Source organism: Ranitomeya variabilis, chromosome 6, assembly GCF_051348905.1.
Source record: "Ranitomeya variabilis isolate aRanVar5 chromosome 6, aRanVar5.hap1, whole genome shotgun sequence".
Classification (NCBI taxonomy): Eukaryota; Metazoa; Chordata; class Amphibia; order Anura; family Dendrobatidae; genus Ranitomeya; species Ranitomeya variabilis.
In genome coordinates, this window is record NC_135237.1 from 341,339,340 (window position 1) to 341,360,221 (window position 20,882).

General features: G+C 38.1%; 1 protein-coding gene across 7 annotated transcripts; it reads right to left on the bottom strand.

The window, feature by feature from the left end:
* Positions 1–1,321: 1,321 nt before the first annotated feature.
* Positions 1,322–19,493, bottom strand: TFAP2A (transcription factor AP-2 alpha). 7 transcript variants are annotated; one of them, XM_077269849.1, is made up of 7 exons: positions 19,356–19,493; positions 13,700–14,134; positions 10,772–10,823; positions 7,546–7,777; positions 5,812–5,930; positions 3,728–3,869; positions 1,322–2,721 (listed from the first exon to the last, which is right to left on the bottom strand). In XM_077269849.1, exons 1-7 carry the CDS (start codon positions 19,386–19,388, stop codon positions 2,433–2,435), a joined length of 1,302 nt encoding a protein of 433 aa, XP_077125964.1. In that variant the 5' UTR covers positions 19,389–19,493; the 3' UTR covers positions 1,322–2,432. The 7 variants fall into 7 exon arrangements, with proteins under 7 accessions (XP_077125964.1, XP_077125963.1, XP_077125966.1 ...); XM_077269848.1 differs by lacking the exon at positions 19,356–19,493 and adding an exon at positions 17,138–17,285; XM_077269851.1 differs by lacking the exon at positions 19,356–19,493 and adding an exon at positions 17,138–17,249 and having other exon boundaries at positions 7,546–7,717.
* Positions 19,494–20,882: the final 1,389 nt, after the last annotated feature.

The following is a 20,882-nucleotide window of genomic DNA, read 5'->3' on the forward strand; positions in this document are numbered from 1 at the left end:
GAGCACACTTGGTAATCTGCACCATTCAATTGCTCATATTATTTTAGCATTGGGAACAGCAATGGGGGAGTCTCCAGTTACAGATCATTCCCACATAGGCACAAATAAGTTACAACAACATGTGTAGTGCCATCAAGCCACACAGCCCAAACCGATTATGGATCAGCAATAGAAGATCTCCATTCAATTCGAATCCCATCTTATCTCACTTTAAAGACAAGATGAATATTATTAACTCTTTCCAATAGCTCATATTATACATTCCCCAAGCAATTATCATAGATGCCCTTAAGCATTCTCCAAATACTCCCATTCACATGATCTCTATGCTCCCCTGCTCCAAGGTCTGCTGCTTTAAATAATACAAGGAGCAGCCATACATGAAGATAATGCTTCATCATTACTTTCTTTGATTTAATCATTATTATGCCCTGGTTTCCTATTTGTTATGTCACTTTATCTCCTCCTGATTTCCGAACTTATACATATTACAATGAATTTCTAAAGAGTATATACACACACACACATATATTATATATATACATTACATATATGTTACTACTGTCATATATTAGTATATATACATACACTAATATATGGTATATATATGTTATTACTGCCATATATTAATATATATATATTACATATATGTTATTACTTCCATATATTAATATATATATTACATATATTACATATATGTTATTACTGCCATATATTAATACACATTCACTAGTATATATATTACATATATGTTATTACTGCCATATATTAATATATATATATATATATATATATATATACATACACTAATATACATACACTGTATATATGCATATACAAAGAAATATGTGCGTATATAATCATATATATATCAGTAATGGCATATTTCATATTATATTATGTAATAATAATATTGTTTTCATTGCAATAAAATATAAAAATAGAACATTATATTAGGACTTAATATGTATTGTTATATATAAAACATATATTTTTGTTGGCTTAGACAATAACTATAATAATATTGAAGAAACAAAAGGATTTGTCGTCTTAGATAATAATATTATTTTTTAACTCCCTGTAATGGTTATTATCAATGTCAGATTCCACTCGAAATATCAAATGGTTCCCTACACTGAACTCAGAGTTGAGAGTAAGTTTTTATTATACTTGAGGGAAACAATGGGTTCAGCTGCTTATTGCAGGGAGCAATTGTCAAGGGAGAGTTAAACTCAATTACTGTAACCATACTGAATAAAAAATACTGCCAAGGACAAAAATACGCCAGAGTAAAGACAGCCACTGAATAAAAGAATCGACATAAAGCGTATCAAATATTTATTCACCTGGTCAACAATAAAAACTATAATACATTGCTAGAGGTTGGGGAGCAGAGTCTCTGTGGTCAGGGAGCTCCCTGCAGCCCCATCACTTGTGCAGTCCTCTGTACACAATGGAACCAAATATACAGTATAGCACTTATGTATTGCTCTTCACACACATTTATCCCTCATTCAATAAAACACTAGTTAATTTGACAATATGTCCAAATATTTAGATGTCTATTTTTTTCTTTCTTTCAGGAAATGAAAAGACTTTTTATAATACTAATCATATATAAAAAAAAATCCATTTTATTTTTTTTATTATTTGTTCTGCTGCTTCATTGCCGTCTTAACATGCTACAACAGTGCTAAAAATTAGGAATTCCATAGAAAGAAACCCAAAAGTTCTGCTTTCTAAATAAGTACCAAGAATCACATGAACTAAGAGGAAAATTGAAAAAACCCACTAAACAATAGGTAAACGAGATCACCAGATAAATTAAAAAAAAAAAAAAAAGTTTCTTTTAACAGACTCACCATATTTACAATCCCCATTAAATTACACATAAATAAGTATTTACAGAAACACTGATTCCCTTATAGTGACCATGATCTGTGTCCAAACACAAAGTTCAACGTGTTGGCATTTACCTTAAGAGGGAAAAGGTACAACCTGAAGACACGACATGGAACTGCAATGTTTTGTGCTCAAGTTTATTCACAATACTGATAATGTCATCCGCAGCCTTTGTTACTGGGGCTACAATCTCAGCTGAAGAAGCATCAGCGTAAGGGAAGGTGGTGATAAGTTCGATGACTCTGATATATATATATAGATATATATTTAACAAGAAATTGTTTCTTTAAAAAAAAAAGGTTCTCTTACAAAATGTCCAAACACTAAAGACAAAACGTTTCCTGGCTCCATTGCCTGTTCCATTAATAATCCAAACGAGACAACAAACGAATGGACAACGTTTCGGCGGTAGAGCAGAAGCCTTTCCTTCTCCGGCTTAGGGATGGCAATAGGTCTTCTTCTCTTTGCCCCGCTTGGCAGGGGACTAACACATAAGGATGTTCAGGGGGTACAAATGATGACATTATGGGTCACTTCCTGTGCTTTTCATCTTTGTCGCCCCCTTTGCTGTTGTCTGTGTGGCTGTTGGGGTTGTTATTATTGAGGTACATTTTGTCCATTGCTTTCAGTGCCTCCGTGAGATAATTTTGCAGGGCAGTGATGGCTGCACATACTGCTGGACTGCCAAATCCATGAGAGATGAGGTTGAAGTGTGTCAGGCAGCTTTGTATACCTGGTTCCAGAATTGGAGATGGTCTAGAGTTACCCAAAGGTGATCTGTCCTGTGACAATAAATCTGTGAATTCTTTACAAATCTGCCTAAAATGCAAAAAAAAAGAAAAATAAATAAAACAGATATGATCTGACTTTCATGTTTTACTGCACCTTGCACCCAGGATCAATTTACATAAAGAGAATGTAGAGTATGCAACGAGTTAATAAGCATGATGGAGTATTGGAAGCCTAGACTTGCCACATGATAGCAATCTCCATTGTGGATAACACATTTGATTTAATCCATTCAAGTCTGCAAACCTCACAAGCACCAGAACTAAAGACATCTTCCATTCATTTCCTGGTGTAACCCGAAAAGTCCCTGGGAGAATGAGTAACCTTATGACACATTTCAGAGTCTTGGGGGATGTTACTAAAGGCTTCCAGGGGCATCAGTGGTCTATAAGAAATGCAGAACACATGTCCCAAGGAGATCCCTATAGATTTCCTTATTTGTTGCTTCTGGAGATGTCCTGCATTTCATAAATATATTAAACAGAAGCAAGACTCACTACAAGTCCCATCATGCATCCTAGACACAACTACATAAGCATAGGAATTCCACTGCCTTGGACTGTTTTATTGCAGGTGGATTAATAAGAAATGTAACATATGGTAAGAGACCAACATGTAGTGGAATTCCATTACACCAGAAAATTGTACCAGACACAGTATATTAATATCGATAACCTATCATTGTAATACATACATAGGGTAATAATGACTACAAGTCAACAGCTGTATATTTTAGGCTATCCTTTAATATCACATTTCCGCTTAATTAGATAAGTATTTCAATGAGGTTCTTAATCTTGGTGGCAATTTACTCCTAGCAAATAATTAACTCGGGATACTGCAAAATGTCGCTTAGATTTGTTTTCAGTTTAGGTCAAAGGTGGATAAACTTGGGAACTCCAGCTGGAGAAGATGTTGGGGGGTGAGAGATTTGTGGAAATAGAGCCTACCAACCATAAACCTGTAGAACTACAAGTCCAATCATGCCAAAGATTGCTCAGCTACACATATCCAGATATATAGGGGGAGTACTTACTTTGTAGCCAATAGCATGTTTTTCCTAGTCACTTGCTCGTTAGGGTCGGAGTGTTGTCGGTTGACATATTCTGCTACTGCTTTTGCAGGAAACTCTGTTTCACAGACATAGCCAAAATCTCTGGCTAGATGGACAGCTTCACCTACAAGGACATAGGGCATGGGAGGAATGATGGAAAGGTCGCATAAGTTAGATATGGATTAAGAAGAATAATGATTAGCAGTAAAAAAAAAAAAAAAAACACACGAGACAAATTTAGGAAGTGTAAAAAAAAATACAATAGTTTTTTTTTTAACTTAAAGTTTACTTCTATAATGGTAGAAAAATCCTGACTATAAAGTTGTTATATGGGATTAACAACAGGAAGTTGCTAACATATCACATCCCTGCCAAAGTAACCATTAGGGGCATACAGAATGGTTAATGATTGTTAGCAGACCCCATTGTCAGCTGTAAATTAAGAGGTGGAGTGGCCCTTTAAATTGCAACTCCAGATCCCAAGTATCTTATTTGATTATTATAAAAAAACATGATTTCAATATGACTCCACATATTAATTAGTGCCTTAAATAGAAATGACTTTTATTCTATGCCACATGCTACAAATAAGGCTTTTCCCATCTGAGCTGAGGATCCAGATCCGCTCTGCTGTCATTATTAATGGAAGGAATGTCCACATTATTGGCCGAGCTGGGAGTCCCTGCTTTACAATGCTCTGATTTTCTATATCCTGGCCGATTAGCTGGGAGAGATTCGGGGTCAGTGCACCGAGTCTGTCTGTTCTGTTGATTTCCAGATCTTTGGTTTTAATTTCCTGAAGCAGTTGGATTTTACTGCAGGGTTTCCTGCTATTAGCTGCACTCCGGAAGAACGCATGCGCCAATTAGCGCTTCAAAGAGCTTCTTTCCACAAAGATGGAGCGGATCCTCCACAATAACAGTACTCATCATCATCATCACTACAAAGTGCCTCCTCGTGACTGCACCACGTCAGCCTCTATGTGAATATACATAACCCTCAGAAACTATACATAAATACAAGACATATTACAATTGATAATTATGTGCCCCAAAACTAGGTATGAATAACCAAGATATATATATATATATATATATATATATATATATATATATATATATATATATATATATATATATATCTATCAGATTTTAGAACCTGCTTTGAAACAGTAATGAATAGTTATGTATATATATATATATATATATATATATAGTAAAATTATGTATACATATAGCTTGAACATTAATAACAATAATGTATTAAAATGTAACATATAGATATAAGTAAGTATATATTTATACATATAATATAATAAACATTAGATGTATATATATATATACATCTTTAAATACACACATATTTATATATATTGCAAAATTCTATGTATTCTCAGTAAAACATTTATGTATATATTAAGAAATATATAAAACAGATATATAAACATATATAACTAAATATATATATTTCATTAATATTACATATATTTAAACACACATATATATATATTTAACTGGAAAATATATATATATGTAACTGAAAAAAAAAAATATATATATATATATATATATATATAGAGAGAGAGAGAGAGAGAGAGAGAGAGAGAGAGAGAGAGAGAGAGAGAGAGAGATAGTCACTAACTACTGTTTCAAAGCAGTTTCTGAAATCTGATGGGGTGGGTGAATAGTCCTGTTCAGTTTCTGCCACCAAACATGCAGTAGTGATTCCATAGTGCATGCATGTATATTAATGGGTGTAGAAGGGGGCAGGCTGAGCTCTTTGGCCTGGAAGGTAAGGCATAAATGAGAAGCAGCAGTGAGTCCCTTAGATCCACGCAGTATAATGCTGCCCTCTGGCACAGGTCATGTCATTCAGGAAGTCCTGGTCAGGCACTTCTCCAATGCAGATGGCAGCTCAGCTTAAATGATTTACTGCATTGTTTTGAGTGGAAACAACTTTGGGTTTAGGTATTTAACTATTATCATATTGAAATGGCTTTCTTTTAATTCTTCTAAGAGCACAAAATGGAGGCAATCAAGAACGATTAGTGCACTTTTACCACTTACCCTCCACTAAGGATGTGAGCAATGTGACATTAGCAGCTTTACGCCTCCCAGCTGGAAGATTTAATCCGATTTTATCTAATTTTTCTCTCAGTGATCGGCCACCGTTTTTGGATTTTGCCCTGTTAAGAATGTAAGATATATTACACATAATATAGGAAACAATCCTAGTATAAATCATCATGTAAAATATCATAAATAATGCTAAATATGTCAATAAATGTTCTAAATGATCTTTATATAGAAGTAAGTTGAACGATTTGGAACTTTTATGGAAAGATAAGATATAAATTATTAGTAGTAAAAGTAGTAGTTTAGGATTATTGTCCTACATTGTGATATTTATCTGGGGAGAGTTTACCCCCAAGCTTGCAACACAGAAAACTTTCAGATAGGTTGCAAAATGCATGTAATTGGTGTGCTGGGAAGAGGAATGTGTTGACATGGCTGCAGACCAAGATCATCATTGCTCAAAAAAGTGACCTATTCTGACCCAAGGAAATGAAGCCTCCTGACATCCTCATTCATGTAATTTACAGAAACATATGAATGGTCTCATAGTTATGGGGTGCAGACAGTGAGCATGGTGCGAAGCTCAGTGTCTAGGACATCTCTAAAGGGCATCAGAAGAATCAAATTACTTCTGTGTTGCAAGGAAAGGAAAACCAAGGCCTTGTACATTGTTAGATTGGAGGATACAAGAACTAAGGGCATTGAAGGTTGGTGTATCTACAGAGGAGGGGAATAGGGACAGACATGAAGTGTACATAGGACCCACTCCTCCTCTAGGAAGGAGACAGGCAGTGTTTATGACTTGCAGCTAATCAAAAATCTAATTACACCCAAATCAGCTCTGTCCATAAGCATTAAGTGGCATAACTGTGAATCCATAGTGTAATTACCAGTGATGGAATGATTAGCTATAATCAACCCTTAACAGAAAATTAAAGAATGTAGGATAGTTGCTCCATTTCCCCTTTAATGCTGTTTTCGCTTGCAAATGTGTAACTTTCCTTATGATTTCGGTTCATTTAATATTAATGTATATTAGAACTGTAAGTGACAAGTGTATCTTATACTATCACATATCAAGAAAAGTTCACCGATAATTCCCATAGCCTTACCATAATAACTATACCAATGATGTACTACTGACACATGATATAGTGTGGATACAGTAGAGTATTAATACTTTATAACAAGTTGTGTTAGACTTTTTTCCTCCATTCTATAACTTGTCAGTAAACTTGCCTTTGATTGAGAGCATTATAATGAACTAGAATGTATGTTATAGAACATTAATTCAGTGAAAGAATTGGGGAATCAAATATTATTCTAACCTGTTCCATGAATTGTTTTGATCTCTGCAGTGATCACCATGTTCCCTGCCATAGTTCACCCCCATGTTCTCACACCGTGTCCTTACATGCTCAGCCAGATGCAATGTGACACTGGATGAACCTGCGAGCCCTGATGGTAAACACGATGGCCATAGCCCAGGCTGTAGGCATCTCACCTTACAAGCTAGTGCTAGGTCTGAAAAGTGTTTTTAGTAAATCAATGCAGAATTTCTCTTTTTGTATAACACCATATATGGAATGGTCAGTACTTATAGACACAGACCCCTCACAGTAATCCATTACCCACTATCTGCCTGGTCATTTCCCCATTCCTGGATGATGATGATGATCACCCAATGCTACACAGCAAAAGTCGGTGTATATGAAAGAGTCTCACCTCCTGAGCACTCCACCCAGCAGGGAAGCATTGAGGCACTCGGGCGGGGACAACCTTCTCTGTACTTCTGCCACTGTCACCTTGTACTTTGATGTGGAGCTTAGAAGAGACAGTCTTCCAGGAACTGAGCAGAAAACTTCATTCGGATTCACTACTCCACCGAAGAGATTGTCTTTGTTGAGAGAGAGGGACGACACTGCATTGTTATTGGATTTAGACAATGAGACAGGCCCTGAAAAGAGAAGGATGACAATGATGCCAGGAAACTAGAAGGCCTGGGCACAACACGCTGGGCTTCTAGGGGCATCTCTAAGAAACTCTAACTAGCCTCCTATATATTACACTAATACTAGCTCTACTCATCATCACTAGCCCTAAAGTAGAAGGACCACTGGAGACAAGTGATCATAGGGGCATCTCTAACAAACTCTAAATAGCCTCCTATATAGAATAATTACATTAATACTAGCTCTACTCATCATCATGGTCACTATTAAAGGACCACTAGATCTAGAGCAGATGTACTACTGGAGACAAGTGATCATAGGGGCATCTCTAATAAAACCTAGTGTCCTATATAGGAGAATAGCACTCAGTCTATTACTACTCATCATCATTAAAGGACCACTAGCCCTAAAGGAGAAGGGCCACTGGAGAGATCTGATCACAGGGGCATCTCTAATAAAATCTGAATAGTCTCCTTAATAGAATAATGACACTAATACTAGCTCTACTCATCATCACTAGTCCTAGAGTAGAAGTACTACTGGAGACAAGTGATCACAGGGGCATCTCTAATAAAATCTGAATAGTCTCCTTAATAGAATAATGACACTAATACTAGCTCTACTCATCATCACTAGTCCTAGAGTAGAAGGACTACTGGAGACAAGTGATCACAGGGGCATCTCTAATAAACTCTAACTAATCTCCTATATAGAAGAATGGCACTCAGTCTAGCTCTACTCATCATCATGGTCACTATTAAAGGACCACTAGCCCTAAATTAGAAGTACCACTGGAGAGATGTGATCATAGGGGCAGACAACTCTTTGTCAATAAGCCCATAGAGGAATATTACTGTTCTCTTAAGATGTCTGTTTGTAAGGAACAATAGGTTGCATTCAACTCCATAACTGGAGAAATTGTCTATATGTTGATCCTCTCTAGAGTTATTATTGTGGCCATGCGTTTTTACACGACTAGACTACTATAGATGGAAAATCATTATTGTCACAGGATTAATGTGACCCCCTATAATTATATATATCCTAAATTTAAAAAAGGGATATTCCTAAAGATGTCGCCCTTCTAATAGTGCTCAGGGTTAACTAACTTGGAAGCGACAGGGTTAATACCGCAGGCAGACAGACAGAGAAAGGAGCACAAGCGCCACAGTGAGGCGGAAAGTGGTACTGCTGCTGCACATTGTCTAGTGAGGGAAAACCTGTCTGATGTAATTACCGATTAAAGTTAGATGGTTCCTTGGTAGAATGCGGCCCACAAAGCAGCAGATTACTGCCCTCACAGTCCATAGTAATATTCTTCTCTTGCATACATGACCATTCATCTATCCCAGGACTTCACACTGCAGGCTAGATGTGCTATACTCTGTGTATACAGCATGCAGCCCATACAAGCAAAATATCCCCCTGTACCGATCATGGCCAAAAGCAGCAGCCTGCCTCCCTAAAGACATAGGCCCTGGGATCACCACTGTAAGTGCAGTGTGTCCGATAGTTGAGGCTTTATTCATGCAGATGGTTTTATCATTTACTGGTTTAGATTATTTACAGCATGATATAGAAATAATCCTAATCTGCCGGTACAATTTAACATTCTGAATTATTTCTATATATTGTTCTAGGTCACAGACACCATTACACTGAATTGTTGTGGGAATTATCTAGATTTTAATGAATAATTCCGGTACATTTTTTTTTTCTATTTTATAGTAATTAAATCTATCAAACACACTGCCATCCCCATATACTTTGGCATGTATATAATGCAAGCAGCACACCGGTCCTCTCCAATAAATGCAATGCGTCCATGACTTGCCTCCTTAACCCTGCACATACCCAGACACTGCACCCTGTTATTATGACGGCAGCTCTAATCATGTGGCTATGGATGGCCTGTGCATTTCATCTGTTGGGGAGAGTCAGACGAATGGGGGCTCGGGATAGATCACTTGTGACATTAATAGCTCTGGGGAGGCTAATAGAGACAATAGGAGCTAAACGAACTCTGGAGATTACTAATAGAAGAGCCAATTATCATGTTGACTTGGAAAGAGCATCTCGGCTAGATCATCTTACACTAGAGGAACGAATACACCGGAAGACGTTGGTTTCCTGGTAATATCAAGTCATTCTTGGGGAAAAATATTACTCATATGTCGGTGACTTTCCATAGCCAGCTATTGTGTTCTATCATATATTTGTAAAGGATAGATAGACAGGCAGACAGACAGATAGATATTTAGATATGGGATAGATAGATAGATAGATAGATAGATAGATAGATAGATAGATAGATAGATAGATAGATAGATAGATATGGGGTTTGAGAAAGGTTCCTGTTGGGACCGAAACGTTGCCATCTGGGCTGATTAAATAGCTCCTTTTCACTACAAACGGTGTGCTGCTTCCAATTTTTCTGGATTTTTTTTTAGATATATAGATAGATAGATAGATAGATAGATAGATAGATAGATAGATAGATAGATAGATATTACATAGATAGATAGATAGATAGATAGATAGATAGATAGATAGATATGGGATGGATAGATAGATGTGTAAAAAGATAGATAGACAGATAATAGATAGATAGACAGATAATAGATAGATAGATAGATAGATAGATAGATAGATAGATAGATAGATAGATAGAATAATGTAATATGTCATTTTCCCTTAGGCATCACCTAAATCCACATAAATAAACTCCAGATGAAACACACCATGATCCCCCACGTTATAACTCCGCTCTGCTGCCTCTGTATACACTACATATTACCATCCACACCCAAGAACAATAGTATGAATGCAACAACCACACGGGAGGACATGAGCACATATATATTCTTCTGTGGAGGAGCACACACTCAGATATTTCAGTCACACAAGCTGGAAATACTTTAGGATGAAGCTCGGCAGTTTTGAGCATGGAAAGAATAGCTTGTCGAGACTTGTAAGGAATGCACAGGAAAATCGCCTACCTTTCTTAATTACAGTCTGATCTGGGATGTTGATACCTGGGTCTTCTACGTGCTGCAACAAAAACAACAAAATACACTAAAGTTTGTAATGCATTGTCATAACAAGACCTGGGAAACTGCTCAGGTTTTATGTCAGAAAGGAATTATCACCAAGAACAACAGCTACAAAATATTGTGACACGATGAGCAAAATTATGTACCCTTTAGTGCAAATTTACAAATTACAATGACACAAACTGTGCCTGGAATATATGTAGAGAGGTAGGTCGGGTGTAAGCTCTCTCTCTCTATATATATACATAGATAGCATGTACTACTCAACGATTGGATTGTGTATTTGTATGTGTATGTATAGATATATACATTTACAAACACATATCTATTTGCCTGTGTGCGTATATGTATTTATGTATGCCTGTTTGAGTGTGATAGATGGATAGAGATATTAGATATATAGATAGATAGATATTAGACATATAGATAGATAGATTATACATAGATAGATAGATATTAGATATAGAGATAGATAATACATAGATAGATAGATAGATAGATAGATAGATAGATAGATAGATAGATAGATAATACATAGAGATAGATAGATAGATAGATAGATAGATAGATAGATAGATAGATAGATAGATAGATAGATATTAGATAGATAGATAATAAATACATAGACAGATAGATAATAAATACATAGATAGATAGATAGATAGATAGATAGATAGATAGATAGATAGATAGATAGATAGATAGATAATAAATACATATATAGATAATAAATACATAGATAGAAAGAAAGATAGATAGATAGATAGAAAGATAGATATTAGATAGATAGATAGATAAATAGATAGATAGATAATAAATACATAGATAGATAGATAGATAGATAGATATTAGATAGCTAGATAGATAGATAATAAATGCATTGATAGATAGATAAATATTAGATAGATAGATCGATCGATAGATAAATGGATAGATAGATGGATAGATACATAATAAATAAATAAATAGATAGATAGATAGATAGATAGATAGATAGATAGCTAATACATAGACAGATAGATATATAGATATTAGATATATAGATAGATAATAAATACATAGATAGATAATAAATAGATAGATATTAGATAGATATTATTATAGTTATTAAACATGGATGGAAATATGTTCCCAATAGGTGCAAAATTACTGAAATGGCTATGAAACCATAGAGTGTTACATTGCTAATTGTATGATGAGCGGGGGTCGTGCTCCATGACAGTACTATATCCATTGGATTGTATATTGCTGCCATTTGCACCGTCTGTGAACCCTTGCACAATGCTACCTAGGGCTGCGGACAGTGGCAGCTTTCCGTGGTTCTGACCCACAGGATGCGGCGGGGTCTGCAGTCCTCCCTGCCATTCACTAGTCATTGTCCAGCAATAATCGTGATGATAACATTTTCCATTCACTGGTGGATTTATGCTCCTGTTAATTGTGCCTGATCTGAATGATTCCGGGTGGATGGGACTGCGCGGCTTTATTACGGCTTTTATTATACTCAATGCTCTCATTTGTAACTTGCCTAAAGTGCTCCTGCATTTAAGTAGAATTAAATAGAGAAATGTTCAGACATGACGACTCGTCATTTCAATATGTAGGGAAATATGTTCCCTTTATGGAGAATCGCTCAAGGTATGGGCTAACGGGCTCACACATCATCTCCTATACTACTGATATTATTAGATGCCCCATACTTCCTCATTCAACTTGCACCAATTTTCCAGTATTTAGTTGTGTATTGTATTCAGTAACAATTGTAGTGATTTATAATTATTAATATTGAACAAATAATAACAAAAACAATTATTAAAACCTAAAAAACACCATATTTATTGAATGGTAATATTTTTACAATGCACACGAGAATCGGTCCTAAATGATAATTTATATAATACCAGTGTTAGTTTATTAAAACATTTATGATAATAGTATTGTTAATGTATTTATTGAAATCGATCTAAAAAATAAATCTATATGTGTGTATTTTCATGCATAAATGTAATTATTGCACAGACAAATAGAAGTATATATGTCTATGTCAATATCAAGCTTTCCACCGCTTTCCACTCCATCTATAAAATACATTAGTTATCCCAAATGTAATATATATATATATATATATATATATATATATATATATATATATATATATATATATATATATATATATGTACACCAAAACATTAACAAATTAGTTGCGACATAAATTCAACCCAAACTATATCACATCCACACAACAAAGCTCCTGCATGGCATTCCATCTTTCCCAAATATCATCCCACCACCAGCACCACAAGCCTGCAACCTGAGACTGTAATCGTTAATCTGTCATCACTTATTTCACAGCGGTGTCTAATCCCAGATTTTGGGAAGTATTTTGTATGACGAGGAAACGTCCTGCCGACAGATTATTAATTACTATTATTATTATTACTATTATTATAAATCTGTTTTTTGTTCTGCGACAAAATGACAAATACATGGAAGGGGGAGAATTCAGGGTAAATTGTAAATAATTGATTTGCATGGAATTAACAAAGGATTTCGGTTTGATTTAATTGTAGGTAACTATTAATGGAGAAACTTCATTGGAAGAGTTTCTAGTGATTTGTGATTCAGTGGTGGCTGAATTGTTGGGGGTCTTGGTAATGATATACAGGGAAGGAGGATGGGACTGGGGCTCAGCTTCATTTGTTGAAGGTATGGAATAGCTTCCTTAATTATAAAGAAGAGAAGATTACAGATCACATCTATCCTGGGCTGAGCTTCCTTCTGAGATCTGATCCATTCACCATCTCTGGGTGTTTGCCCTTGGATGACACATCTATGGAGGATCACTTAAAGGGTGAGGAATAGTAAAAGCCTTACCGAGACGTCTTCTAGAGCATGAGGTATGGAGTGGATGGGTAGGTCCCCAAGTCCTGAGCCTAGCCCGTGAGGCCCGTGCAGAAGGTCTTCATGCCGCCTGTAATCCCTGCGTGGGTCCAGGCCGGCCAGTTGGTGTGGCAGCCCCCGGTGGGTGTGCAGCAGGCTGGCCTCCTGGCTCTGCCTCTGTCCTGGCCACCCCGGGTGCTGAGGCTGCGGCTGGGCATGGAGGGAGTTGAGGCTGTACGGGTCATTAATGTGCGAATATGGATCTTGGGATTGGTTATATATGGGCTGGTATGGTGGAGGAAAATAGGGGGGCTGAAAGTCAGTATTGGGGGTATGTGAAAGTGGGGGAGCACTGGCATAGGGGGACTGGCCCACTGACCCCAGCTGGGGCAACCTGCCTGTCCCATTGCTAGCACCGTCATGGCGATCCTAGGAAGAAGAAAACAGAACAATTCATTACACATGTGTAAGTACACCCAGAGTGGATATATTAATGCTACACAATATCTGCTTCCTATTCATAAAGATTATGATGTTTTATCATTTATCTAGACCAAAAATGTCTGCATTAAACACATCTGCAAAAATGAAATAGATGATAAATGGAACAATTTAACAATTTCAGAATTCGAAGAGGCCTTGAAATACTCTATAGTCATAAGAATACTTAATACAATTATCTTAATTACATAATAATAATACGAGGCAATCTGAAAAAGGCCCCTGCAATCCATAACATACAATAATCTATCTAATCAAACATATACATAAAATACAATATAATATAACAGATACTGGCATTTATACAGCTAGGTAAGGATAGTAGGCATTCAATGAACGCACATGCCCCCTGGAAGGCATATGTTTAGGTTTAGCTGGGGGCCGAGAGATTCTATATATTGTGTATCCATGTTTCATAATATTAAGGAGTCATTTGATCAGGGAAAAGGCGCAGGATGTGTGAGCTAAAATCACATGTCAGTAATAGCTGGAATACAAATCATGGGAACTGCACAATGGGGTTTTGATGGCAGGACTAGATTGAATTGGATGGAGCAGATTGATTTATATAGAAATAAAATAACAGCCAAAAAATCAGTATATAACATTAGTATTTCTGTAAACTCACCATAGCGGAAAAACTGTGCACTAACATGATTGCTGCTATTGATACAAATCAATGGAGAAAAATGACAAAGCGCCCAAGAGTGGAAGCAGAAGAGCAGAGAGACTCGCCAGCCCTAGTGTATGGCTACTAGAAAATCATAGCTACAGGGAATCTCATCGGGCGCCGACCACCGACCATAATCCATCCGATCTGAGGGCGAGTCTTCACGGGAAGGAGGCAGAAGCGGCCACGGGAAACTTTCTCAGCATTAGTGTCTCTTCGTTAATCCTTGGTGGGCTTGTGTGCAATGCTGCTGGCGCAGGGTCCCTGCAAGAGACGCAGCCTGCTCCCTCCTAATAGCAGCAGATATTCATGACTATTAATATTACAACAATACTTAATAAAGGAAGAATGGCTGGAAATCGAGCGTGAACCGAGGAAGCGACTGAAGGCAGAGCCCTGTTCTAAATGACGTCCATTGAATGAAGACTCAGTGTATCTAATCAGAGGTGGAGGGGGAGGAAAAGAGGGAGAGACACCAGTGAGGGAAGGGGAGAGGGAGGGGGCTGGCGAATCACAGGATAGGGGGGACATTTTAAAGGTTGCAGGGCATGAAAAGTGAATGAGTGTGACAGGGAAGGAGGGATGGGGGGAATAAAGGGAATTGGCACCTGGGAATCCTGGGAATATCCTGGATAAGCCATGGGCAGCTCTGATGTCCTCCTCTTGCTGCTAGGAAGGCTTTCTGTGCTCTCCAGCCCTTTGCTTTTCATGTCTGGATCCGAGGGGCCCGGGTCTCCCGTCCTCTGAACCTGATCCATAGCCCGATGGGCTCCAACCACAACAACCACAGCTTCCTACTCCAGCAAATAGTCGGAGCCAGTCAGGGCAGGCACATCCACCGCTCGGCCTTAATTAAGATCCTCTGCTCTTTTAGGTTTCTTTTTTACTTCTTCTGTTGCTTCTTTTCTGTTGAGGCAGCTAGGACAACGACCCAGAGCTCAGATGAGGGTCTCAGACAAGGGTGCAGCAGTCCTGGAGGAGGCAGAAGCAGTCCTGGGCTTGTGGCAGCATGCAGGTCCCGGAAGACAGCTGGGGAACTTTGTTCTTCTGCTGGAGCCTACTGGTTTCCTGTTCTCCAGCGCCGAAATGCTGAACGTTCCCCCCCAGTGTAGATCCCTCGCCTGTCCCCTTCCACAGCGGTCAAGGTGCTCCAGCCCTGGTCATCTGTGGACAGCACCGGTCCAGCATGGATGGGCCCGGCTATAGCGCTGCCTCCCTTCCGCCCGAGCCTGGCTCCAACTCCAAACCCGTCGGACTGGCTCTGCAACTCCAGCAAACAACTCCTCCAAAATATGACATAGTCAACTCTATAGAGCTGGCTGGGGTTAGAATAACAACAGTCATCCCAGCCTGCATGTTCCTACACAGCTCTGCACACCTAACAAAATACAGCCTTAATCTCCAGCTCAGAAGTGCCCCACACAACAGCCTCTCCTCCACCATGGCTGCCGATCCTCCTGCTCCACGAGCAGACACAGGGAGAACCATCTCCGAAACCTTGCTGCAAAATACCAACCGGCACATTAGTCACACAACCCGCATGATATCGAATGGTGAGAGGATGGAAAATGATAGGTATCATTAATCACTATTGTGTTATTCCTGAACATATATATACTAAGAAATAGCACACTAGTACTGAGGACGCGGCGAGCCTTTATGTCCATCCCCAAAACTGACCCGACCACTTGGGCAATCACAAAAGCAGCTCCGAGCCTTGCAAGTCATAACAAGACAATGATCCATGTGCCAACACTCTGCCTTTGTACTCACGTTGTGTGCCTTTGTATGCACCAAAACACCCGACATATGGTAAAACTCAACAACAGCTAACGATCCTGATTTCTCCACTTCTGAAAAACGTATACCTTTCTGTTATTAATAATAATAATAATAATAAAATTGTTATTAATTATTTGTATTGATATAATAATATTTTCTGCAAGTATATGTATGATTGATAATCGATTGTAAAATGTTTGATTAAAAGTAAAAAATGACCATAGCATGTAATTACACTGCACAAACTATTGAAACACTCTCTATAAATTGTATGTAGATGTAAAATAATATATATATATTCAATGTATTTCTCATGAGGACATTTTCACCACTAAATTAAGGGCTTATAATAACTCTGTTACTATATAGATGCAATGGACTTCTACATGCACTGATACCAACAGTTCAGAGTTGGAAAGTCACAGGCTGCCCCAGCTCTGATACTGCTGTGTGTGATAGGAATTGTCTCTACCCCTTACCTCACACTCTTCATATTTGATATTATCCGTTAGTTTCCACAGCATTTTCATGGGCTTTTTGGAAGAGGATTTCTTCTTCTTCCCTGTCCCCACAAAAGTCTAGAGACCCTGTGTGCTGTGCAGAGAGTGAGCAATGCTGGTGCAATGCTTTGGTGCACTGAGATCTCCCTCTAATGGTAGAAAGTTTCCTTTATTTCCCTTGCTTCTAACCACCAAGCCTAAATAGCTGATTAGCATATCTACAATGGTCCGATTGCTAGGTGACATGAGATCCTGCACTCAAGGGCTTAGGTACTATAGGAAAGCTGAAAGATAATCTGAGCAGCCATTATATGTGTTTCAGTAACTATGTATATAAATATATATATATATATATATATATATATATATATATATATATATATATATATGTCTATGCTTCTCTTCTATATATAAAAAAATCAAAGCCTCTGCACTTTGCAAATAAATATATATATATATATATATATATATATATATATATATATATATATATATATATATATATATATACACATATATATATAAGACTTAGATTTTTTTTAATTTTATTATACACACCTTTGCTGAAATGCAAAGAAAAAGAATATTCAAAGTGATAATCTCTGTTTACGTGTCCTACTTGATATTCAGTTTGGGCGTCTGAAGATCTTCGAAAACGTGTGAAATGAGAAGATTATGCAGAAATCTAATGAGCAGTGCCATTTTGACGTTTGCAGAATGGTTAATTGTATAGAGTGATAGGAAGGCCAGGACCACAGTGGTGGGCAGAGGTCTGGGTCTGGCACTACTCCTACCATTCTGTGTATTTTACACCTATTTTTGTTACAGCTGGCACAGCCCACCCTTAGTGCACCAGTGTCTTGGTGGTGACACTGCATTTGCATAAATGGTCTCAGGAGCCAGTGACTCTCAGTTCAATGTCAGGAAGATCTAGGAGGTCTTCTACAAGAGAAAAAAAAATCAGGTTTCCCTCCATTGTGTTTGTTTTAGTCAAAATTGTTGTTTTTTTCCCTCATTGAGTTGAAAATGAAGCTGGGATTATCCTTTGGTTTCTGTGCTAATACACTTGTAATGTGAATGGGTCACATCATGAGCCAGCGCCAGCGCCAGCAGCTCGGCCTATAGTCACCTCTACAAGAGGCCATCAACGCCCAGCTCATTGAATGCGAATATTAGATCCACGATCAAACACAGCAGCATGGAGTGTGAAGCAGTGTGAGGAACACTTTACACCAGCAGCAAGAGATCAATAGAGTCGCATTTAGGAGTCATTACCATTTCTTAGGTGGAGCACATCTATTCAGGAGCTGCTAACAGTGTGAAACTCTTCACTGGGCATTGTAACCCTCATCATTGACATGCAAGACACTACACTTGGTGGAAAATCCCTATAGACTTGCTCAGTTACACCGACATTTGTGTCTCAAGTCTGCTGCTCAGGTGCTTAAGATTATATTCATACATGGCGGCAGTGACAGATCATCACGTGTGCACCACTAAGTACACAACTAATATATATTACTATGATGGCTAGCTAGACATCTGTATATATATATATATATATATATATATATATATATATATATATATATATATATATATATATATATATATATATATATATATATATATATATCTTAAGCAGCAGGGCCTATTAACAGAGCCTCCAGTGGTTTCCATACTGATGGGGGACTCCTGAGACTGGGAAAGTTTTACATTCCCATATCTATCTTTTGTGTACTTCCTATCTATGAACTCATCAGTAACGATATATATATATATATATATATATATATATATATATATATATATATATATATATATATATATATATTTATATATCTATAGCACTGCTGTGAATGATTTCCAGGCTGTTGTTATTATTATTATTAGCTTGCATAATTCACTTTTACTAAGAACCTCTAGCAGGAGTGGCTCAAGGCGGTTTTGCCTGCTCCATTCTTCACCTGCCTTGTGCTTTAATGACTAAATTCAGAATATTTCCAATAGAGAGAGATCCAGCCATTTCCCACGTCTTCTGTCAATGTGATATCTATGCTCTATCAATATAAAAATATAATACTTGCATATAAAAAGTCTAATATCATTCTAAATATATTAAGAGATAAGAACCTACAGAACAGATGAATTGAGAGAGTCACCAGGTGAGAGCCTGTGACCAGGTGTGCCATCTCACCTGCCAGTCCCCCATCTTGGCCAGCATGGACATCCTGTAATCCCTGGCTGATGATGGACTGAGGGATCCGCCTGCAGATATGAGCAGCTTCTACAAATCCTTCTCTACCTGTACAGGAACATCTCACCTGCTCATAAAGAACTGGTTGCTACCTGTGCGCGCATGCGCACTGCCCAGGAATGTGCTTAGGTAACTTACTATGCTCAGAGTTGTCTGAGATGTTGATGGATTTACAGCAACCCAAGTCTCCACATAAACACCAGCTCCCTCCTCCTTACTAATAAGCATTTATTGCACGGCTCTTGCAGTCATGTAGTGTACAGGAGACCCCCCAAGCCTTCTGATGACCTTCTGCAGCCTTTTATACCTGGTGCCAATCCATTTCCATGGATTTCCACTGAATTTGCTCCGATCTCTCCTCCCCATAGGGATGAGCTGTGTGCTGAGCCCGGCCATGTGTGCTGGTCCATTACTGCTCGTGCCATGTCCCCCTGTGCAGCCTGATCGGGGGCCACAGACCGCACATCCCGGCCGCCGCTGTTTGCTTTGTGCTAAATACTCTCATTGTTGACTATAAAACAGTTATGGCCTTAAGATCTCGTGCTCTGCCTTCTTGTAAAAATGAAGCCACGAAGACAGTATTTGTATATCCTGATGGCCAGAGACAGAAGACTTTATACTATCCATTATATGTCTAGCTGATTTATTGCTCTCATTAGGCTTCATACTGATAAGGGACTAAAAGTACCAGCACACCCACAGGATCAGAACTAAACCCTAAGAAACCACAAGTTGATGCTAAACATGATGACACTCAGTCTGACTGAGGAAGAATCAACTTTGCTTAGAGCTCGAGAAAATAAGTTTATTTTAGCATATTTAACCCCTCACAGCTCAACTAATAATTCTTTAACTTCACCCCCATAAGGAAAAAAAAACATATTGCAAACCAAGCAGTAACTTTCTGGAGAAAGTAAGACATGCAGAGCGAAGAAATCACAAACTCTCATTAGGGTCCTGCTTCTTGTCTAGTACCTCCAACATCCTGCAGAAAGATCATTAGCCCCATCTAGGAATGGACCTAATATTATACAGCCCTCCAGGGAAGACCCACTCAGGGAAGACCCACTCAGGGAAGACCCACTTAGGGAAGACCCACTCAGGGAAGTGGCACTCAGGGAGACCCACTCAGGGAAGACCCACTTAGGGAAGACCCATTTAGGGAAGACCCACTCAGGGAAGACCCACTCAGGGAAGACACACAGGTATTGTCTTATACTGGAGATAGTGTCTAGCTGTACAGGAGAATCACCTTCCGCACAGAAAGACAAGTTCTCCAAGATGTTGGAGAGCAATGAGCCATGAAGAAGACTTCTCCTCACCAAATCGGCCAACTCTAGATCTATCCGCAATTTACATCGGTTACTAAAGATAAGGAAGCGACTTCACTCACCTGCACCCAACTGTACAAGGAGCAGATGGGCGACAAGAGCCACCAACATGCAACCGAAATGTCACTTTTTATTG